At 46.8% G+C, this 24,812-nt stretch overlaps 1 protein-coding gene across 1 annotated transcript in view; it reads right to left on the reverse strand.

Annotated features, from left to right (window-relative positions):
- The window catches only part of hmga2 (high mobility group AT-hook 2), a 35,989-nt gene that overhangs the window by 2,392 nt on the left and 8,785 nt on the right, over nt 1-24,812 (reverse strand). Inside the window, exons 3-4 of the mRNA XM_076297268.1 lie at nt 23,982-24,032; nt 2,655-2,687 (exon numbers count right to left, since the gene is read on the reverse strand). Of these exons, the coding sequence (XP_076153383.1) occupies nt 2,655-2,687; nt 23,982-24,032 (84 nt within the window). The remainder of the gene's footprint in view (nt 1-2,654; nt 2,688-23,981; nt 24,033-24,812) is intronic.

Below are 24,812 nucleotides of genomic sequence, written 5' to 3' on the forward strand. Positions count from 1 at the left end.
GCCATTGTTGGTGTCCAGGGTCTTGCTGCACCACCAGGGAGTGGGGACGCTTAGCTGGTTAAACAACAATAGTAATCACCCCCCCCCCCTCCTCCTCCCCTGTGGCAGGCAGGTTCATGGTGTCCACTTCTGCTCCTGCCACACCCCTGCCCTCCCCGCTCACTCTCGCTCTCGCTCCTGACCTGAGGAGTGCAGCATGGGGAGGAGCTGGCCCTCATTAGGACCCAGCACTGCACAGAGCCAGGCTTCCGGGTCACGACGACTCCCTCTCCACCTGCACCCCCCACACACACACACACACACACCACAGCTGTCCTCACAGCTCAGGGTTCTCAGTGTGTGTGTGTTTGTGTGTGTGTGCTTGCATGTATGTTGATAGATAGATAGATAGATAGATACTTTATTGATCCCCAAGTGGAAATTCATTTAGCTTAAGACACCACACACAACATTCACTACTACATAAACAGGATGATAAAATAACAAATCCACATGACTAAAAAGAGTAAACAATAAAAGATACTAAAGATACTAAAACAAGGATCCACATGAATGTACTAAGGATGTATAAGCATGAGGCGTGTATGTGTCTGTGTGAGAGTATCTTAAGTTTAAGTTTAAAACTAAAGTTTAAGTTTTTAAGTTTAAGTGTGTGTGTGTGTGTGTGTGTGTGTGTGAGTGTGTGTGTGTGTGTGTGTGTGTGTGTGTGTGTGTGTATTTCTCTGTGTGTATGTCTGTGTCTGTATAAGAATGTTTGAGAACAGGAGTGAGTGTTATGTGGGGTTGAGATAAAAGGAGCCTATCAAAGTCCGAGCGCTCAATGACATTTGTGTGTGTGTGTGTGTGTGTGTGTGTGTGTGTGTGTGTGTGTGTGTGTGTGCGCTCAATGACATTTGTGTGTGTGTGTGTGTGTGTGTGTGTGTGTGTGTGTGTGTGTGTGTGTGTGTGTGTGTGTGTGTGTGTGTGCGCGCTCAATGACATTTGTATGTGTGTGTGTGTGTGTGTGTGTGTGTGTGTGTGTGTGTGTGTGTGTGTGCGCTCAATGACATTTGTGTGTGTGTGTGTGTGTGTGTGTGTGTGTGTGTGTGTGTGTGCGCTCAATGACATTTGTGTGTGTCGGAGCTCCTGGAGGCCCCGCAGTGACCCACGCACACCAGCTCACAGGCCCCTCGGCCACGCCGTTCCCACATAGCAACAAATCAGCTCCCAGTTATGCATTCACACCGAAAACTGGTCCGCACCAGCGAACAGAGGGAGCTGCACAGATTCCTGGTGTGCACAGAGGAGGATGTGCGTGCGTGTGTGTGTGTGTGTGTGTGTGCGTGTGTGTGTGTGGTATGTGTGTGTGTGTGTAGTATGTGTGTGCGTGTGCATGCATATTTATTAGGACTGTATTAGTTCTGACATTTTATAACAAAACAAAACAAATGCTTGAGTAAAGGTTAAGGAATGTGTCTTCTGGTGCAGGAAGATGGATGCTCCAGCTCTACTTATCATAAATTGTCAAAACAACTGTTGAGCGCAGCCAACTTGAGCCTCGAAGGGGAACTGTTCTCGAAGGGGAACTGTTCTTGAAGGGGAACTGTTCTTGAGCCTTGCATGGGAACTGTTCTTGAAGGGGAACTGTTCTTGCAGGATAATGGCAAGCAGCTCTGCTGTACAGTCCAAAAAACTCACTTTTGGGAATAAGGGAAAAGGCCAAAACACACATGTCTCTATCCTAAAATATATAATGTGCATGTGCAACATAACTAGATTAAATGCAGGAGCTTCAGAAGGTCTATGCAAATATGGACTTTGCACCCCCCCACCCCCCTCCAGAGTAAAGGAATCTCGACCAAAAGCATCATCTCTTCAAAACGGGCCCTTTCTGCCAAATTGCATCTCCATGTGTGGAGGTATTTGGAGAGGAAGGGGCCAGGAATCCTCACATAGCGCACCAGGATTTACATTATCCTTGATGATCATCCATGCAGGTCCTGCGTCAGCTGTGAGTTATGCAGTCCCCCTGCTCAAGAGCAGTCTGGAGACCTTGAAGCGCTCACTTCCCTCACTGCTACAGGTGTCCTCCCTCCCCATACACACACACACACACACACACACACACATCCTGTCTCTTTTCACTCCTTCTTTCTTTCTATCCATCTCCCTTTCTCTCTATCCCTCTCTCTTTCTCAAACTCACACACAGTTTCACACACATGGATTCTACATCACCTTAATGCATGCTGAACCAGTAACTCTTTTTTGTGCTTTGGTGAGATGTGCAACACCCCTAAGCAAACTCCAGATCCTCCTCCACTGTCTAGACCTTTTTAAATGTCACTCAATCAACAAGGAAATGAGCATACTGTTACAAAGGCAATGCAGAATGAGCTATTTAAGTGTTTGTGAGTGTGTCATTTTATCTTAGGCTTCCGACAGAGATAGAAAAAACTACTGTGTGTGTGTGTGTGTGTGTGTGTGTGTGTGTGTGTGTGTCTGTGAGAGAAGGTGTGTGTGTGTGTGTGTGTGTGTGTGTGTGTGTGTGTGTGCTTGTGTGTATGTGTGTCTGTATATATGTACATGTGCGTATGTGTCTGTATATATGTACATGTGCGTGCATGTGTGTGTGTGTGTGTGTGTGTGTTTGTGGAAGTGCATGTTATCACATACCTGAGCAGGCTTTTTCTGGACCACTTGCTGTGGCTGTAAGAAAAAAAATGAGATAAAGATTAGACCACATTTAAAACATCTCACTGCTTCCCATTACTACAGACATATAACATATTTACTACCCAAGCTGCTATTACAACAATTACAAATGTTTGACATCACCAACAATCACAGTGAATTTGGAGGCGTCCAGCGACTTCATTCAGCCAGTCAGAGCAGTAACAGAACCCCCCTTTCATCTGCCCCATGACACAGTCCCGATCACTAACCCCCATCCTCCACACACTGAACTTTTGACAGGGAAATGTCCCTGTCCTCTCCGCAACTCCCAACATTGCAGTAACATTGGAGCACATTCTTGAGGGGAGAACAGCAGCGCCTTCAACAAGGGCCCAGTGGGCCGGAGGCTCAGCACAAAGCTCAGATTGTGCCCCGGCCACCGCAGCCCAAACACTAAGCACTGCCACCAGCACACGCAGGAAGTGCCTCTGACAGCTGAGGAGTCTGAGCCTCCTGTGTGTGTGTGTGTGTGTGTGTGTGTGTGTGTGTGTGTGTATGTGCTGCCTCTGCCAGCCGCTGTGAACTGAGCACATGACCCCCCCCCCCCCCACACACACACACACACCCCATCCCTACATCCCAACCCCCCATCCACCCCACTGCCACCCACCACCACCATCCCACCCCATCCCATCCGCCAAGCCGGATTGTTCAGAACAGCTGGTGTTTTCTGTGCCAGCTCTGCATGGAATGCTAGGGGGGCTGTAACACAGTAAATGTCAACACCGGATGGATCCGAGCAAAGAATGTACGCTGCGATAAAGGGGAAATTGGGAAGATGATGCATACATTCCTAATGGACCGGGCCAGCAGACGTCCACCCTGGGAACCTCCGGAAAAACAATTAACCTGAACGCGCAGAACAGCCAAACAGCGTAATCACTGGCATTCCTTAGATTACACCTCAAGACTCTTACTGCCCAATCAGGGACATTTGGCTACAGCAGCAGAGCAAAAACAAGGCCAGACACACGTGCACTGGTCATTTCGCAGCCAAGTGAAGTGTACATGTGAAGATTGAGTGCTTCTGTGTGTAGCACCAAGTTCATTCCATGCTACATTATGTGGCCTGGAAAAAGGATTCCAAACTCCTCAAATAGTGAGAATGAGCTTCTGTCAAACACAGACGTCTCAGTGAGCTGCTATATGAGTGCCTATCCATACATAGAATGGCACTCGCACGGTTTCGGACAGTGTAAGGCCATGCAAGCATGATTTAAAAACTGACCATAAAGCTTAACTTGGATGGATTTACACAAAACTTGAGTTTATGGTGAATGGTGGTTCCTCGGACTTCCTGATCCCAAACTATATTGTAAATAGTTGGGGTTGCTGAAGCATGTTTTCTCGGATGTGATGTGAATGGGGCTCCTTCCTCATGTTCAGAACCAGAAATCCCTCCCTTTAACCAAAGTCATTTTAGGCAAGTCCCTCCACTCGGCGGCCAAATTGCAACGCTTTTTGGGAACTCATCGGGCATCCTATTAGGCAGAAATGCGCGTGCGCAAGGCTTCACGACACCAATCTTGCTCTAGCGGTGAGTTCACAACTCATGATTGGCACGATGTCTTCACAACACACCATATGATTGGCTCAATGTATTCACATCACACCACATGATTGGCTCAATGTATTAATTGTCGATGTTTTACCGAGAAAGGGGTGTGATATGTGTAGACAATGGCCATATTGGCGTTACAAACTAGCCCCATGCATTTCTATGGAGGTTTTTTTGAGTGCTGTGTCTCCTCATTAGAAAGTCTCTGCTTTAACTGAACATCCTGCTGTGCATTCAGCTGAGCTAATGATCATCTAGTACTTGACATGGATAGATAATATGTAATAGACCATATCAAACAAATGGGACGGTTGCATTAGACCTCAACTGGACATTAAACATTAGATGTTAGAACATTAGAACATTCATTCAATATTATCTAAGAACACGGGCCAAAATGCATTTTAGCTTTTAGAGTCATATAATGTTAGACTGACTGTAAATCGGCGTCATGTAACTAGTCACATGGAAGCAGTCTCAGTGGAAAAGCAGGCCTTGTGGCTGACATCCTTCAACACTTTTATAGGTGTGCTTCTGAGCAAGTGCCACCAGCACGTCAGAATTCTCACCATTCCCCACAGAGCGAAAACGTCTTGGAAACAACTTGTTATGGGGGGTGGGTTAGGAGCTCTCAAGGAGAACACCTCAGTCTGTGAACACAGCCTAAGAACTGGTGAGATTTTGCCTGTTAGTCTGTAACACTTAACCTTTGCTATGATCATTAAAGTCAATCAGCAGAGCTGCAGTCTAACACTTAGAACAGTGGGTGTGTGGTAGACGTTAAAAATAATATGAGCCATTTCAGTATAACCAAATTAGATAGATATACAGTTTGGGCTACCAAAGGAATCCGCAAGTGCATTTAAAATGATATATGTTTTTGATTAAACATTTGGGTAAAAAATAAGGCTTGTTAAAATCTGGAATGCCATACTATTTACACTATTAAATTTTAACAACTTTACCTAATAGAGCACTTTCAGTGAGTGAGCATTTCATTTGTGTGATGTCAATGCCTCTGGTTGTTACTGAACAGGGGCTGCCTTCTCTAAGGCTGTAATAGGCGTCAAAGATATTTTAATGCCAGTCTGGAAAGTCCACTATATAAAATAATGTCTATTACTTACAACTCAATTCATAACCTTTCAGCAATAGAGGCTGTTTGTTTTTCCCCAAAATAATGAGGAAAGGTCATAGTTCAAATAGATTTATTTAATGATAACGTGTATATACAGTATGTTGGAAATAAAAGCACATGTGAAAGCCATGTTTGATTGGTGTAGGTGCAGGGGGACAGGGTGAACCTGTTAGATGTATATTCACCACAATATGAACCAATATAACTGGTCACACACACTGATCCAATGGAAGCGTGACAAACAGTGTGTCTGTCTAACAAACCCTTGAGTTTCAGAAGTGCTGAAGAGCACAGTGTTTGAATCAGTTCTGAGTGTGTAGGTCCACTTGCAGCCTAGCTGATTTTTTAATTCTGCCTTCAGATTGTGATCACGTCAAACTGAAAACTACCTGCAAAAGGTCAAGTCAGCGGCAAAGTAATCAGATGGAGCAGCTACCACTCAGTGAGAGCAATCGGTGACACATGAGTCATGGACTCTAAGTTACACAACCATCCAATGGCAGTTACATGCTGCATCCTGCTTGTACAGGAAAAAAAGAATCAAACGCATGAGTCAAAATCCAGAGCCAGTGGCACCAGAAAGACACACACCATGCTCAGGAATGATAACACACCATGCTCAGGAATGATAACATCAAAGAAAGTTGATGGGGGGGGGGCATGGGATGTCGATTTCATTCCGAGGTAAGCCCCACAGTAACTCCTCACCTCCAGATAGTGGGTCGGATGCCACACAACTGAGTAAGCCGTCTCCCCACACGGGGCAGTGCGGTGCAGTCCGGTACCCCCCTACGCACAGTAAACCATTTCACTTTCACCTAGGAGCGGAGGCCATGTGATGAGGGCCCTCGCCTGACAGGCAGTTAAATCCGGCTCCACTGCCAGCTCTTTCAAGTTTGCCTAACCCTAACAGCTTCAGAGTAATCAGGCCGTCCCCCTACATGATGAGGGAGCCCTGAACTGCGGGGGCAGCTCTTCACACACACACACACACACACACACACACACACACACAAACACACACACACACACACAAACACACACACACACACACACACACAGGCAGATCAACACAGCTTCCTGAACAGTGGGGGGTAAGTGGTCTGCTCAGACACCCATTGTTACGACCCTGCCGGTCTCTGCCTACCTGCCTGTCTTTGTCTTTCTCTGGTTTGCAGGGCGGAGTCAAGACACAGGTGCTGCTGATCACTTGATTGGGGCAACTGCACTATAAAAGAGGCTACCTGTCTGAAGTTCAGGGTTCCCTCTCTCCATTGCAGCATGCGGCGCCTTTGTCTTTTGTTTGGGCTTTGCACATTACTCTGATTTACACCATACCTTTGTTTTCTTACCATCTCATTAATACTGACTTCACACTTTGCATACATGATTACTTTAATAAATACATATTTTTTGTTAACTCTTTATCCACGTGTGGTCTCCCTATGTTAAAATCACCCAGAACGAGCCGGGTGGTTGTAACATATGGGGGCTCGTCCGGGATCACTTTGGGGCCTTTTTGTTGAGCGGAGTAGGTAAATGCGCTGGTTTTGGGTAAGTGAATGTATCACTTAAATTTGTGAATGGGTAGGCGGTCTAGAAGACGCGACCTGTTTGAATTGAGCATTTGCGCATTTGATTGGCTACTCCGATTGTGCTTGAGTGCACCCTAGGCCAGTAGGTAAAAAAAAAAAAAAAAAAATGGGAGATTCGCGTGGATATCGTTGGGATGGTAAGAGTTTTGGATACTTTAGTTTTGTATAGTTCTGTTAAATATGTGGAGAGGGGGAAACCAGTTTGGTTTTGCCAAGCTGTTTGTAAGCAACTGAAAAAATAGGTAAGTGCTGTCTTGGCATTGTTTGCAGGAACATTGATTTCGTTTGTTTCGTTGGAGCAAAGTACTAACCCTGCGTTAGATTTCAGACCGTTCTGCGCTTTTTGTCTGGCTTTTGGGGACTGGCGTGCTTCGCCCTGGGCTGAGGACACAGCCGTGGTCTGTTGACTTGAGGGGCCTAAAGCCCGGATGGTCACTTCCATCGGTATGGTGAGTAAAAATCTTGGTTCTTGGGGTTAAGCGAGAAGACGTAGGTGAGTAGTATTCAGGGGAATTTACGAGTTAGATGTGGGGGAGCTCCTGGTGGCTCGTTTTTGTTTTGTTTCGCAAACAATGCCATCATGCACACAACAAATTCATTGTATGGTTGTTTAAGGTTATTGGTCAGTCACTTGATGCTTTCAGTTTGGGTTTGAGTTTAGGCTATTGGTAAATTGTTGGTCCGATTTGTTGGCTATACTGCGCTCAGTTTTGAATGTTTTGAAATGGATGCTGTTAATGTATTTTTGGCCTCTCCTACAGAGGATGGGTTGGAGAGATTAAATAAAGCGGAGCTGCAAAAGGTAGCTAAACAATTTGAGTTGGAACTGGAGGCTGGCATGGGAACTATGCTTTTTCCTCGTATGCGTATAGGTGATGGATACACTGGGGAACAGTATAAGGAGCTGGTGCTTTTGATGATGCCTTTTCTGTTGCAGGAAAGAGAAAGAGAGCTAGCACATCAAGCTAAACTGAAAGAAATTGATCTAGCACATGAAGCCAAAATGATAGAAATGGAACGGGCTTATGAAGAGAGAAAACGGGCTTATGAGCCTGAGCGGTTTTCGGTCAGGTCAGAAGGGACGCTCCCGTCTGGGCCTTCTGCAGGTTTTTGGCATGCTTCAATATCGTCCTCTGTGGCAAGACCTTTGCAGTTGGTCTGTGAACTGGATTTGGGTGTTAGGCATTTTTCAGGGATGGTGCCATTTTGTAAGATGGGCCAGTCTTTGGTTAAGGTAGATCACACTACCACTACAGCTAGCTGTAAGTCTCAGTGTTTACCAGATTTTCCTGCCTTGTTGTTTGACAATGAATTTGAAGATATGGGCCTAGTTGATTTATTTTCTTTGGATGAGTCTGCTGAGCAGATTAGTAGGCCTAGTGTGTCAGACCAGGGGGATCTAACTTCCTCTCGAGGTCAGAAACAGTCCACTCAGCTCTGCAATACTGATTTAACAGCTTGTGTCCATCAGTGTTCTGAGGAAGAGAGTACAGTAGAGGAGGAGGTAAAGTCTGGGGGACTGTCTTCAGCAGGTGAGATGGTTCACTTATTTACTCCTAGCATGGTGGCAGCATGCACTCAGGAGGAGGTGAATGAGTCTGACGACCATGTGTTCCAGCCTCAGCTTAGAAACTTTGAACATGTGGCAGATTTGGAGTCTTCCTGCCACCGCTCTGAGGAGAGTGGTGTGCAGGGGAGATGTTTGTTCTCTGGTCCTGTGCAGTTTTCAGATATTTCCACACCCACACAGTTAACTGACCATGAGGTTTTGGGTGAGGCGTCCCCAAAACTTCAGCGCTCACTTCCTATGTCTCTAGACAAGGAAAAGGCAAGGGGTGTGGACTTGTGGGTTGAGTGTCAGTTGGTTAACATTTTAGCGAGGCCCTATGTTTTCGCCTGCCCATCTTTAGAGCATACACACAGGGATGAAGAAGTTTTGGACTGTAGTCCATCTCATACCATCAAACAGAAAGAGGCTTTGCCTCTGATTTGTGCTTCTCCATTGGTTGACAGGGGTGGGGCTGTGTTTTTGGATATCTGTCTATCCATCACTGTTTGTTCTCTACAGGTTCTTCACCAGTGCTTAGTGCATTGGATGGTTGGGCAGCCTTGCAACCTGGATGTTCGACATAACTGGGGTGTAGGCACTGTGTTAGCTTGGTCCCAGGGGCAAAATGATCCAGGTTGATAAGTTGTAGCCTTGGCTGTGTCTTCTGTCTGTCTCTCTTGTCCTTAAAATGCTTTTCTTAGTGGCAAAGAATTGCTGGACGGTGAGATACAGACATGGGAGACTGTTATTCTGCAGCTGGGGCGTTCAGGCTCTTAGTTCTACCACACACATTTCTGGACCTAAGATAAGTGACTGATCTTTATTGTGATTTATCTGTGCATGATTAACATATTGTCTTAATTTCTTCATTGAATGTATTTTTGATTTGGGGTGTCTTCTGATTACAGAGATCCTCTTCGAGGGTCCTCTGTCTTTAAGGGGGGGGAGTGTTACGACCCTGCCGGTCTCTGCCTACCTGCCTGTCTTTGTCTTTCTCTGGTTTGCAGGGCGGAGTCAAGACACAGGTGCTGCTGATCACTTGATTGGGGCAACTGCACTATAAAAGAGGCTACCTGTCTGAAGTTCAGGGTTCCCTCTCTCCATTGCAGCATGCGGCGCCTTTGTCTTTTGTTTGGGCTTTGCACATTACTCTGATTTACACCATACCTTTGTTTTCTTACCATCTCATTAATACTGACTTCACACTTTGCATACATGATTACTTTAATAAATACATATTTTTTGTTAACTCTTTATCCACGTGTGGTCTCCCTATGTTAAAATCACCCAGAACGAGCCGGGTGGTTGTGCTCATATTCACGAGCACACACAGAAAAACACACACACAGGCAGATGAACACGTGCACATGCACACACAAGCATACCCATGCACATTAACAGATGCTCACACACACACAAACACACACACACACACACACACACACACACACACACACACACACACACACACACATTCATTGACACAGACAGACAGACAGACACAGACAAACACACACACACACACAGAGGGTCAGGGTAGAGTGTGAATGAGTACATGGGGGAGAGGAAAGAGCTCCCTCCCACTGACTCCCCATCTCCAACAGCCTGTCAGGCCAAACAGCAGTATTAATCTTCGCCATCCCAGAGAGATAACAGCTTCCCTGGCTCCCTCGGCAACGGCAGTCTCGCCTGGGATAAGTGATGTCAAACACCTCTCCACTCACAAGGGAAAGGGCCACGGCACCCATATGCCCCCCCCCCCACCCCACACACACACCTGCCACCCCCCTCGCTACCGCCTGATTTTTGCTTTCAGGATTTTGAGGCATTTAAAATGCTTGCTATTCCTGTAAAATCTTGCCTGCTTGCGCGGCGTGCCCTCACAACAGAGGTGCAAATGAAATGTTGCACTTGAACTCTCATTCCAGGCAGGCTAGCTCCCATTGCAGGCTAACCATAGATGCAATTCCACTGCTGACAATTCACGAGCATTCGAAACTGAATGTCTATTTGCATTAAGTGACACAAGAATGTCACAAGAATGAGAGGCTGTTCACAAACATGTCACTAAGACTATTTGTAAAGAGTCTCCATTTCTGAAACTAGCCATGCTCACTGCTAACTGCTAACTGCTAGCGGCTAATTGCGAGGAGAAGTGAGCTCGGCGTGCTGGCAGCCTGGGCAAGGAACACAAGCCGCTGCACGTACCTGCGGCACTTGAGAGGTGCGTGCTGAGGCAGAGCTGCGCCAAAACAGCGCGGGGGAGCAGGGATAACACTCTACGTCCACATGCTTTCGCCAATCCTGGCGCCTTCATGCTAAGAGCTCGTCCAGGGGAGCTATCGCAAGCCCGGTCACAGCGCCTGCTCTGCTGACCCTCGGCCAGCTCTTTTGAAGTCTCTAAGTGCACGTCTGAAACTGTGTGGGGACAAAAGTGGAGAAACACAGGCAGACTTATTCATAGCGTAGACATGCATACACACACAGATGCTTGCACACACACACACTCACAGGCTTAGAAGTATACTGCAGACATGGGGGCCTTTAGAGAAGGGGGCCTCTAGTGTAGACCTCTCAATATCAACCAACACGTTTTACTATACACTTTCCAACTTGTTCATGTTTCTATTTTTATTTTTTTTTTAAACGCATATCCTTTTGGAGTCTACAGTATGTGCAATCCATATTATGTTGATATAAAAACAGGCCCCTTGGTCCCTCACACCTGACCCTATAAGCTTTGTGCAGCGGCCACCCTGCTAACGACTGGCCCAGTGCTCACCCCCTGTCCTTAACCCTGCAGGCTCCGCTCCTGCATGAATGGACCGGTCAGGTTCTCAGCACAGGGAAGCGAGGCTGATGGCGAGGCTGATGGCGAGGGAATTATTAAACACGATATGGAATCAGACACCTCCGCAGTCAACGCCGTTCCCAGAAATGAATTCCTCACCAGGCCAAGCGGGTTTCGCGTCGCTCTCTCATCCTGGTGCCAAACATATGAACTTGTAAAGCAAGTCCAAACACGAGGTGCGATTTTAAAAACAAATAAAAACGACACTGACAGGTCAGGGAGGGAGGGTTCTGCTCAAGCTAGTATTTGATCAGCATTTTGTACTGATAGTAATGGCTAACCATGCCAGACAAACACCATAGCAGTGAGTTAACCAAGAATTACAGACCTTGTAAAACATGCATGTAGGCCTGACCACCAGTGTGAGCAGCTCTCTGGACTTCATCTTTAAAGCCTCTGAGCTGGAACATCACCAGTGGACGGGGGGAATCTGTTGATTTTTAGAGTGGTTTGCACCTAAGGTTCTCATACTTGCGCAGGATACATTTCCTGTGACAACTTATTGTTAGTGGCCCCTTCAGTTGAAGTTTAGTTTACATCCCACTCAGGAAGCTTTTTGAATAAAGATATATTGTAATGTGGACATTCAACTTGCAAGTGTGTCTTTAATTTCCACAATCAACCATGTATTTATTCAAACTTTTCTAACTTTCCAAACTTTGCTTTCACCTTGCAGTGTCGGGAACAGTGTCGGGAACAGTGTTGGGAACAGTGTTTCAAACCACAAAAATTGTAAATGTACAAAAGCACAAAAGTTTAATGTGCACAAAAATGCACATTAAACATACTAACATACAAACAAAGAAATATATACCTATCAATAATACCTATACCTTGACGTTACACGTTGACTGCTAACACATGTTTTGTGTTTGAAGGAAAACCTTCCTTAAGTACCTTCTTACTATAGCTGACGAGAAATCCACAAAAGCAGGAAAAATAAAAAAAAGACCCTCCTTCATTTTGACGAAGAGAACATAACCAAGGACTCCCCTCTCTGGAAGCAGACCCCACATTAGAGCCACCCAGCAACTGCCCCCCTCTTCCCTCCCCACCCCCCTCCCCTTGCCCCCCCCTCCCCAGCCCAGAGCTTGTGCTGCCGTGAATAAATGCCACATGTTCTGTTTGACTGGAGGTGGAAGTGGGGGGAAAGAAGCCAGGCTTCTCCAGGGTGCAGGCCACAGCACCCGCTTTGTGATCTCCCCTGGAATGCCTCCACCATTTCAGTAGATCATGAAAAGATTCCCCGTCCAAGAAACTCCCCCGCCGCCATTACCCCAGCTCCCCAGTGCACACATGCACGCACTCACGTGTGCACAAACACAGACAAACACACACACATGCACACACACACACACACACACACACACGTTACCCCAATCCCAACTCACTTTTTTTAAACCACCTCCACCACCACCACCACCAATCAGTCTTCTCCCCTCCTGAACAGTGCTATGAATGGCACCTATCAGAGCTAGGCTAAACCCTGCGATTAGGGGGAATTTGCCCAAGGGCCCTTTGTAGTGGAGAAAAATGTCTGCCACAGAGAGGAATGTGGGAATGTGGAAAATTCCTGGCAGGACAAGCAGCCTTTTGTTCGGAGGTTTTCGGGGGTTGTTCTGGAAGGAGAGAAAGGCGCAGACAAATTGGATCTGCTCTGTTTGGAAGCCTCTGCTGTTTGAAGTGAAATCAGTTCCCAGAGTTTCTCAAAGGAGAGAGGATAAAAAGGGGAGGGGCGCTTGCTGTGCAATAATTCAGGTTTTAGTTTTGCTCCACGCAACTTTCCAGTTGGGAGTTTTCTCTTTTACGCGGTCTTGAGGGGTTGCTTGTGTCTTTATGGGGCAGTCTGTCAATAACTTTGTGTCTTTAGAGGGATGTTTCAGGGATTGACTTTTACATTTACAGTTCTGATTTCTCTTGGCTAAAGCTGGGCTATTCTTTCCCAACTTGACAGTGGTGAAAGCCGATGTCCTGTCAAAGTCCAGTTTTGAAAAGGGGGGGAATCTTTTTGAATGTTGCACAGAATCTGACACATCTGATGTAGATTTCACAGCTGGTGTTTCACACATACTGTAGGAAGTACACACAGAAATAAATGCAGACAGTTCAACACATGATAAGCAGCCTTTAATAAGCGCCATCATGTCAACGTAATGCATTAAACTGTCCAGAACACCTCCTATGTCTCTGTGGGCTTGGCAGAAATACTGTATTGACGCAAACACAAGTACTTATTTTTGACAAATTTGAAAGAATTGCAGCCTGCAAAGCTGGAGGGGGTGGGGGGGGGGGGGCTGTTTTCAGTGCACGTACACTGACAAGCCTGTATGTACGGACTCGCAGCATATTTTGGCTTATTCGTGCACACAATAAAAGTGATACATGTTCTGGCATCCAAAATGAGCACATTCTCATATGGTACTCCTGCATCCAAAATGAGCACATTCTCATATGGTACTCCTGCATTTCGCACTCTGGAATGTCAAAAAGCACGGACATGGGAATCAACAGAGCCCAGCTTGTTTTTCTTTTTGCACATTGTTGGTTGATACAAGCCTCCCGTCCAGAAGGCATCTTTCTATTTGGAGAGGGTTCTGCTTTGTTTGCCTGATTGCTTTCCTTTCCCGTCTCTGAACTAACAGAAATGTAATGAATGTGAACTTGATCTTTCCACACATTAATCACGGTCGTTAACTGTGGCAAATTGACAGACCTCATGCAAGTGTGTCTCTGTGTCCGTTTGGGGAAGGGGAGAGAAAAGCCTCAGCTTCAGAGCCCCCCGCCCCCACTCCCCCCCGCAAGACAGTATGAAATTGAACACAAACCTCGAGTGTGTTTCTACATATCTGGGATGACCCCACTTCCCTCCAATGTCATTCTTCTTGAGGGCACAGGGCCATGAAAAAGTTCACCGTCTAGAATTCCTCAGCATGTTCATGGAAGTTGTAGGCTATTTTTAAGATTAAAAAAAAAAAAAAAAAAAAACATTTTCAAATAATCTAACATTAATAAAATGCTTCGGGGGGGGGGGGGTTTCTCCGTATGTTGCTTCATCTCAATGAAGGTTCACATTCACGCTGGCATTTGTGCGCTGCTCTGCGCTGTGGGTGAGGGAGGAGGGGAGGGAAGGAAGGGATCTGGTGCTGAAAGTGGGCGCGGGAGCGTTCACAATCGCAGGCCTCTCTGTGGCAGCCTTGTCTCACCTTCAACAGGAAATAGAGACTGAGCATGTGGAGCCAGGGCAGGATAAAGGCCTTGGGTTGTATGGAGGCCTAACCATCAATAACATGTGTCACATACCTTTCCCCGCTTTACAAACACTCTCCCCCTCTCTCTCTTTCTCTCTCCCCCTCTCTCTCTCTCCCTCTCTCACTCTCTCCCCCTCTCTCTCTCCCTCTCTCTCTCCCTCTCTCCCCCTCTCTCTCCCTCTTTCTCTCCTCTTTTCCTCTTTCTATCGTTCTCTTATACATGCATAAATATATCATACCAAAAAGTAAAACCAAAACCCATCCCATATAGATCTTGGTACATCAGTAACTAGAATGTTGGTATTTTACATTTCCTCATTTTGCATTACATTGATATGTTTCTATATATTATTTTCTGCAATCTAATGTCATCACCTATCTATTTGCACACACACACCTATTTGCTGGTAAAACCTTTTCTATTAGTGGGAAAAAGAGTTGCTGTTTATTTTAAAACAACTTATTTTCTTTGTTCTCTCTCTCTATCTTTCCAAACACGAGAGCTTTCTTTACCTGGGTCAACACAGGGGTGAGTGGTGTTCTCTCTCTCTCTCTCTCTCTCTCTCTCTTTCTCTCTCTCCCTCCTGCTTTCTCTTTCTCTCCTGCGGGTCTGAACTCCATTGCCTTTTACATCCTCATCTCCGGAGCACCTAGCGGGACTGCTGTTTTAGTCTCTGGCTCAGAGTGAAATGATTAAAGCGCTTCCAGAGGCTGCAGCAGGAAAGGGAGGGAGGGAGGGAGGGAGGGATGGAGGGAGGGATGGAGGGAGGGGGGGCGACGAGAGGGAACGGAGGGGGGCAGGCATGTGGGGAGGGGAGGGGAGGGGAGGGAGGGTGGGGGGCTCTAGAGGTCACTAGTGGAAATCCGTTGAGGTGGTCCCAGAAAACTCCTGGTGTGTGTGGAGTCCCGGCCTGGACACACGCCCCTGTTGGCAGGAATTCAGACTCACGGGCCAGAGTCTTGTGTGTGTGTGTGTGTGTGTGTGTGTGTGTGTGTGTGTGTGTGTGTGTATGTGTGTGTGTGTGTGTGTGTGTGTGTGTGTGTGTGTGTGTGTGTGTGTGTGTGTGTCTCTGTGTGTGTGTGTGTGTGTGTGTGTGTGTGTGTGTGTCTCTCTGTGTGTGTGTGTGTGTGTGTGTGTGTGTGTGTGTGTGTGTGTGTGTGTGTGTGTGTGTGCGTTTTGAGAGAGACAAAAAAGAGAGAAAGGAAGAAAGAAAGAGGGAAGCGAGGGAAGAGGGAAGAGGAGGGGGGGAGGCAGAGCTGAAGGGGGAGGCAGAGCTGGGGGAAGGGCTGAAATGCAGGGAATGAGGCAGAGCTGTCCAGGCTCTCTCACAGCCAGCCAGGGAGGGACAAGACTCTGCTCCAAGCCACAAAATAAACCCAGCCCCAGGGTTACAACATACCTCCGCTCCCCCAGCAACCCCACTCTCCATCTCGCCCACGTCGATGCGCTGATCACTAATAGAACGTTGGAGCTCGTTTGTAACATTCCATGAAAAATGTCTAGTGAAGAAAACTCAGAAACTTCGAAAGCAAAGGCAGCAGGAGACCGCTCAATGCAAATAAAAAGTCAATTCCAAGGAGACAGACAGAACCTGCGTTTGTGACGTTTTTACAACCGACTACCATGGGCATTTGGGCACAACCCCAATTTGTGGGCATCAGTAAACCCAGTGGAGACTACCCAGCCAGGGTATGCTGCATACACACTGGTGATTCACCCTCCGACAAACAGCCTGTGAGAGGAACTCTTCTGGCGTGGGGAAACTGCAGCCCATAAGCCCAGGAGGCCAAGTTCAATATTTTGCCAGTGAAGCACGCTGAGACTATAAAAAGGGTTTGACCCTGAATTCCCATCATGGGATCCTCCTACCACCTTACAAACACACACGTTTCCTGCTACCACCTTACAAACACACACGTTTCTAAACAAGGAGAAGTAAGAGAGACAGTGAAGAGAGAGAGAGGGATCATGGGAGGGAAGAGGGGAACAGAGAAAAAAAGAAAGAAAGAAAGAAAGAAAGAAAGAAAGAAGGAAAAAAGAAAAAAGTACCATTTCACACTCTGGCAGAGGGCTGTCCGAGTCTCCCCAGTCCATTTGCACACTGTTGGATGACCCCCAAATGCAAGGCTTACCCCCCCCCCTCCTCATGTTAGCCCCTGCTCTGATTCCACTCCTCTCCACCTGTCAACAGCGTCTGTCGCCTGGCCAAGAGCAGCACAAGCAGCAGCGCCGCAGCCCAGCACCCAGCGGAGCAGAGTGGAGTGGGGCAAGCGAGACGGGATGAGACGAGGACGAAAGGAGATGAGATGAGATGAGAAGAGAGGAGAGGACAGAAGAGGAGAGGAGAGGAGAGGAGAGGAGATGAGATGAGATGAGAGGAGATGAGAGGAGAGCAGAGCAGAGCAGAGGAGAGGAGAGCAGAGGAGAGGAGAGGAGATGAGATGAGATGGGAGGAGAGGAGATGAGAGGAGGGGAGATGAGAGGAGATGAGAGGAGAGGAGAGGAGAGGAGGGGAGAGGAGGGGAGAGGAGATGAGAGGAAAGAAGAGGAGGAGAGGAGATGAGATGAAAGGAGAAGAGAGGAGATGAGAGGAGAGAAGATGAGATGAGAGGAGATGAGAGGAGATGAGAAGAGATGATATGAAAGGAGATGAGATGAGAGGAGATGAGATGAGAGGTGAGGTGAGGTGAGGAGATGAGAGGAGATGAGATGAGATGAGAGGTGAGGTGAGGAGATGAGAGGAGATGAGATGAGATGAGAGGTGAGGTGAGGTGAGGAGATGAGAGGAGATGAGATGAGATGAGATGAGATGAGAGGTGAGGTGAGGTGAGGACATGAGAGGAGATGAGATGAGATGAGAGGTGAGGTGAGGTGAGGTGAGGTGAGGTGAGGAGATGAGATGAGATGAGATGATATGAGATGAGATGAGAGGTGAGGTGAGGTGAGGTGAGGTGAGGTGAGGAGATGAGAGGAGATGAGATGAGATGAGAGGTGATGTGAGGTGAGGAGATGAGATGAGAGGTGAGGTGAGGAGATGAGAGGAGATGAGATGAGATGAGATGAGATGAGAGGTGAGGTGAGGAGATGAGAGGATATGAGATGAGAGGTGAGGTGAGGTGAGGAGATGAGAGGAGATGAGATGAGATGAGATGAGAGGTGAGGTGAGGTGAGGTGAGGAGATGAGAGGAGATGAGATGATATGAGATGAGATGAGAGGTGAGGTGAGGTGAGGTGAGGAGATGAGAGGAGATGAGATGAGATGAGAGGTGATGTGAGGTGAGGAGATGAGATGAGAGGTGAGGTGAGGAGATGAGAGGAGATGAGATGAGATGAGATGAGAGGTGAGGTGAGGAGATGAGAGGATATGAGATGAGAGGTGAGGTGAGGTGAGGAGATGAGAGGAGATGAGATGAGATGAGATGAGAGGTGAGGTGAGGAGATGAGAGGAGAGATGAGATGAGAGGTGAGGAGATGAGAGGAGATGAGAGGAGATGAGAGGAGAGGAGATGAGAGGAGATGAGAGGAGATGAGATGAGATGAGATGAGAGGAGATGAGAGGAGATGAGATGAGAGGAGATGAGAGGAGATGAGAGGAGGTGAGGTGAGATGAGAGGTGAGGTGAGCATTTCCTCTCCGCCTCCCACCCGTGCCGCCTCTCTCACTCCTGTACGGCTGAGTCAGACGCCCAGTAGGAGTTTTGGGCTTTTGTTTGTTTATATGCTTTTTTATGTGGTTTTTTTTCACGTTTCATTGACCGTGCATGGACACAGAGGTCCGGAAGTGTTGCATGTCCAGTTGGTGTATGTGTGTGTGTGTGTGTGTGTGTGTGTGTGTGTGTGTGTGTGTGTGTGTGTGTGTGTGTGTGTGAGTGTGTGTGTGTGTGTGTACAGTGTGTGTGTGTGTACAGTATGTGTGTGTGTACAGTATGTGTGTGTGTGTGTGTGTGTGTGTGGGTGTGTGAGTGTGTGTGTGTGTGTGAGTGTGTGTGTGTGTGTGTGTGTGTGTGTGAGTGTGTGTGTGTGTGTGTACAGTATGTGTGTGTGTGTGTGTGTGTGTGTGTGTGTGTGTGAGTGTATGTGTGTGTGTGTGTGTGTGTGAGTGTGTGTGTGAGTGTGTGTGTGTGTGTGTGTGTGTGTGTGTGTGTGTGTGTGTGTGTGTACAGTATGTGTGTGTGTGTGTGTGTGTGTGTGTGTGTGTGTGAGTGTATGTGTGTGTGTGTGTGTGTGTGTGTGTACAGTATGTGTGTGTGTGTGTGTGTGTAAAGTATGGGTGTGTGTGTGTTTGTGTGTGTGTGAGTGTGTGTGTGTGTGTGTGTGTGTGTGTGTGTGTGTGTGTGTGTGTGTGTGTGTGTGTGTGAGGGGGGGGGGGGGTCTGCTGCCTGAGAAGCAGCTGGGCAGCTCAAGGCCAACTGGTCTGGTTTTTGTACAGCGAATGTAACTGAGAAGCCGACCACGGGAAATGGAAAAAGCCACCTAAGAAGTGAGAGAAGATGGTGATTTGTATTCTCCCACTCCCACCCCTCTCATCAGACAAAAGACATTCAGCACAGAACTGGTCCACACTCTCCTGACCGGCTGGCTGGTGAGAATCAGCAAAAACGTACTGTGGTGCAACATGTGGCTAGATGCTATCTATGGAAAGACACCATGAGAAAATAAACTGATCATCTTTGAAGTTCCCATTTATTTTTATTAAAGCAAGTAATCATAAGAACTGCATAGTGAGAAATCAACCACTGAAGGAGCGGAAGTTTTGACAAGTCTTGGGGGAAGAGGACGTCTACATCTCTCACATACACTCATACTCACACACGCACACACACACACACACACACACACACACACACACACACACACACACACTCTCTCTCACACACATTGTGCACTCTATAACTGTAGAGCTACCAAGCCCATAAAACCCTGTGGACAGCAGCCAGTTGGCAGCCTGAGTGCTGCACATCCCTGCTGGACCAACAGGAAAGCCTGTCTGTCTGTGAGAGCCATTCATCTCCACACCTGTGCAGAGTGGGCAGGGCGGAGAAATGCATGAATGAGCCCGGGGGGGGGGGGGCTCTGGACAGCAGGGCCAGTTAGCCACCTACCACAGATCCAAAGGAGAAAGGCGCAGAGCTTTCATCAGTAAAAAGCTATGGGTAATGTTATCTTTTATGGAGCCCAAGCTACGTGATGATCTCTGTTGGTATGTCATGTATTAACAGACCCCGGAGAGCAGGGTGATATTTTTTTGCTCTTTCGTCATCATTATCATCAAAATAATATTTTTCATCCTGATCATTATGCCAAAACACAGCAGGGGGGTCCTGGATCATCCTCCAGGGGTGTCCAATACAGCTCCATAGTTAGTCATGAACAGTTATATGCGGCAATCCAGCTCAATAGTCTGATATGAGGCCTTGTGGTCACCACATCTCTTTGCTGTCAGCCCTTGATTTGTTAATGGGGTGTCCCCCCATGAAAACATGACAATAGACACCTGCCAGCCCATTAGAATTTTTTTGATACAAGTATTTTCCTTCAACATCAGACTTGTGAACATTTCAGAACAATTCAAATGTGGCAATTTACTACTGAATTTACTATACATCGAGTAATGCTGCTATACAAAATACATCTCTGTAGATTTTTTTTTTTCATTTCAATCTTTCAAAAGTTGTAAACAAATATTTTTGCATCTGATCACTTCCCATGAGTGCGACAGTGACTCAGTGAAAACAGCAAAGTTGCCAATTTTCTATGGCCAGAGCTTTTCACTCAGGATGTGTTTCATATTAGAAACAGTTGCTCAGCAATGTATTAGCGCCCACAGATCAGTAAGAAGAATGGTGAGGCATGCACTGCAATGACTGCCACCAACTCGGCTTGTTTCTGTTGTTACCACAGACCACTAATTCCCAAACTTTGAAACTCATCAAGTGCCATATTAGGAGCAGAGTTATTAGTTTTGAAATTTCCATTCATTTTCAGTTATTAGGCTTTGACATTTCCATTAACTTTAGTCTTTCAGCTTGTTTTTTTTATTTGTTTTTTATTAGAGTTAGAAGTGTATAATTTTAGTTTTAATGTTATTTTGTGGAACTGACTGGCTTCAGTTTAGCTTGTACTCAGTTTTAGTTTTTCAGGTGTAAAGAGGAAAGACGTTCAACCAATCACATTGTGGTCATCATCTGCTTCCTTGATAGGTTCAGTTCAAATGTTGAATGTTGGTTCCATTTTGGGAAGCATGTGACTTAGAACTCCAAAATAGCTCGAGCCTTTATTTGGACCTTTCAAAATGAATGTAGAAAATCAAATGACGTCTGACTTTTCCTTCCACACACAAAACAAAAGAGGGGGAAGCCCTGATGGGAACGTTTTGGTGAACACCAAACAGCGCTGTGAGCCACTTAGAGATTTTCCATCGAGACGCTCAAGACCGCTGGCCAGGCTCCACAGACCAACGCTCTCTGAGTTCCCTGAGGGTCAGGTATGGTGAGACAACTTTCTTTCCCTGCCGGTGGCCACAGCCACCTTCTTCTATTAACCATTTGAGGGTGGGGGTGGTGGTCGTTGCGGGGGGGGGGGGGGGGGATTCATGGCGAAGGAAAACATTCCAATGGCCCCTTGTAGCCAAAAAGGATATGCTATAATTAGTTGCAGGAGGGCGAGCGGTAGCTGAATGAAGAAAGCTGACTTGTTTATCCACGGCTGGAACGTCCAGACCCCTGACAAGTCCACCCTGTATGCCTGGAGCAGCCGTGTGGCTAGGGAGACCTCAGGGCCATGCCAATTCATCTGTGACACACTAAAGCTACCAAACAGATCATAACCCGGCCTTTCAAAGCCACACAAAGTGGGCCATACATGTGGACGGCCCGTGGAAAGACACGCTTGCGCTCAGTCCATTCATAAAAAAAAAATAAAAAAAACAGCGAAACAAAGTCAGTCCTCTGGCCCTGACCGCCCTCTGTGAGCTAATGGCTGGTGCAGTGTTCGTATCACGGCCCTGAGATAGACAGAGTGCAGTGCGTCAATCGCGGGCCCTGTTCTGGGAAGGTGAGCAGGATTTCCTAATGAGGATCCCCCCTCATCCTCCAAGGCTCACATTTCTCTCTGAGCTGCGTGTTGACGCATTTCATTGACTCAGTTACCACTTCACGCGGGTCACTTTGGCTGAATGGATGTTGTTCTTCAAAGCGCGCACACCAGAGAAAGTTCAGCAAATTAACGCACCCTTGTCTTGTAATATGTCACTGTTCCATGGCATTCATAGCATTCTCACAAAGGTTTCTGCTAAGGAAAGGTTCTCAAAGAGCAACTTGTGCCCTCTCAGAGCCCTAGTTAACCTTAGATCCACAGCGCTGCAGCCGGAGAGCCAACCAACAGAGTCAATCAATATGGTCTTTACAAAACCCACATTAAGTCTCAGGAGCCTGCATGGGTTGCTGTCTAAAGAGCAAATGCTATTGGGTTTTCATTACCTCGTGAGAAACATGAGGGCAGATCCACATTATGGCCCAGGTACAGGGTCAGGAGAAAGAGAGAGACAGAAAGAGAGAGAGAGAGAGAGAGAGAGAGAGAGAGAGAGAGAGAGAGAGAGAGAGAGAGAGAGAGAGCGCTTACAGCAGTCTGTTTGCTATGTGCTTTACAGTCACATGGGCGGTGTGCCAGCAACAGGAGTGTGTGGGTGACTGGGAGTGCGTGGGCGATGTGGTGCGAAGGTGTGTGTACCTGCAGGAGACGGACACCATGAAAGGGCTGCCGAGAGTCGCCGGGCACCAGTACAAAGAAAACGCTGCAATAAATTGAACTCCTTTATCAGTTCAGTCCAAGGGTTCAGTGGCTCCATATAGCATGGTAAAGCAGGACCTTTTCAGAGAAAATGGCCGCGGCTCTAGATCATGTTGGCAGACATTGCTGAATTGAGGTTGCTCACTCAAGCCTGTCTCACTCGCGGTCTGGCTTATTCACCTCCATTCACCATTCCAGCACTAGGGGAATCAAGGGGATGTATATAGTGCCTTTGATGAGTAACACAGTGCTCATGCATGCTGGCAACACAAAGGGAAATTATGAATGTAGCCGAGCGCTCTGCAGTTCATTCAAAGGAGATAGAGACAGTGTGAGGGCTGGAGCAAATTATGGTCTGAGATGACTCCCGAGAGGCCACCTAATAAAGACTGCATTCACACATCACTAGACAAGAAAAATTGCCGTCAAATAGATTGAGCAAGACTGGTAGAATTTTGTTATGACTTGATGGCTGTATTACTACCAGTTTGTTTAACATAGTGCTCTGAATAACTGCAATATGTCATTCCCAGTATGTGAATGGTTGATGGCTGGATTGAATCACAGTGAATGACAGATATAATGACACTGTTTACACATATTTTAAGTGTATATGACTCTGAAACCTTCCACTAACTTCCTTCAGTCCCTTCTAGTCACACACACACGCACACACACACACACACACACACACACACACACAAACCAGTCAAATACGCACATACACCTTTCAAACTGAACAGAAGTTCAGTGGCTTCTGTTCATTTGTAGGTAAAAGGAATCCTTGAGGAAATGAAGCTCACATGTCAGAGAGAGTTCAAGCTCCCACTATATTACAGCTGGGCTCCTGGTGGCACTTTTAACAGCCTGCAGCTTTTCGTCCGACTATGAATCAAGTATGTCACTTATGACCTGATAAACACAGAGAATTTCAAGCTGTCTGAGCTTTCTGATTATTTAAGTATTCCTGTGGTCAATGTGGAGTATAAACATTTTCTTTAGCTGATAACATGAACATTTACCCAAATCCCCCTTAAATATACATCGACAAGAAGCTATCAGTGAAACTAAGTAGGAAGTGGGCATGAGTGCAAAAAATATAATTAAGAGCAATGATAGCACTGTGAATGTGTTTGTGGTAACACGCTCCTCATTCACTCAGCTTGGGCTGAGCAGAGACTCTAACCGCCACACAGTAAAAGGACAGTAAACTGCCATTTCTCAAGTGGAACACATTTGTCTTACATTATGTATGGGGTGCACACTTGAACTGTGTGTGTGTGTGTGTGTGTGTGTGTGTCGTGTGTGTGTGTGTGTGTGTATGTGTCGTGTGTGTGTGTGTGTGTGTGTGTGTGTGTGTGTGTGTGTGTGTGTCGTGTGTGTGTGTGTGTGTGTGTGTGTGTGTGTGTCGTGTGTGTGTGTGTGTGTCGTGTGTGTGTGTGTGTGTCGTGTGTGTGTCGTGTGTGTGTGTATGTGTGTGTGTGGTCTTATGTGGGTACAAACTGAATAAAAAGGAAAAGAAATCACGAAAGTTACTCACCCATTTCCTGGGTCGGCCTCTGGGTCTCTTTTCACCTGTGGCCTCAGCTTTCTGTGAAGGGATCAAAAGTGGACACTGATCAATATGCAGCCCCTTCTCTGTGTGACACCCTGGATCTAGCCAAGGACAAGAAGCTCCCCCATTTTACACTGAGGGAGGAGTCATATTGCACCAGTGGAATTTTATGCCATTCAAGTGCAAATGAGTGGGCCACAATCAGTATGCCCAGTGGACCAATGAGGACCGAGATGGACAGTTCTAGGATCAGTATCCTATGGTTGGGGTCTTTGGAAAGACCAGCCACCACTGCTCATTCATAGCCTCCCCAATAAAGTAACTGTCTAGGGTGGTGTTGCCTTTATTTTTGACTCATTGACTACATTGTGCAAACTGATGTGCTGCTCCTGACTATCTTAGAAGGATACAGATGAGGTAGTCTCTGGTAAAGGGATATTCTCTGAGACACAGTAAACCTTGAGAAAACGTTACTCCTTCAACTTGACAGTTGTTGGTAGCAAGACTGCCAAGCCCTGTGGGCGGATCTGTGCAGTGCTATAAGAAGCAGCTCAACCCTGCACAGTGAAAAAGACGATTAACATGACAAGACGCGTCTCAATAATTCATTAGATATTAAGTGCTCTTCTGGCGAAGGGTGGCAAGGGGAATGGGTGCAGTGAAACCCTGCCCAATCCCGATGAATTTTGCAAATTAACTTTTGCAGGCAAGTATCAAAGGGAACACAACGGTCAGGTAGGTTCGCCACAGTCCTTCTTAAAACGTCTGTTAAAAAACCCACCAAAACCTGAAAAACTCACACTATTGCTGAGGGTA

This window comes from Alosa pseudoharengus, unplaced genomic scaffold (assembly GCF_046254945.1).
Source record: "Alosa pseudoharengus isolate Yale_2024_CS ecotype anadromous, Long Island Sound unplaced genomic scaffold, YU_APseudo_1.1 YU_APseudo_1.1_scf_20, whole genome shotgun sequence".
In the NCBI taxonomy this organism is placed as follows: domain Eukaryota; kingdom Metazoa; phylum Chordata; class Actinopteri; order Clupeiformes; family Clupeidae; genus Alosa; species Alosa pseudoharengus.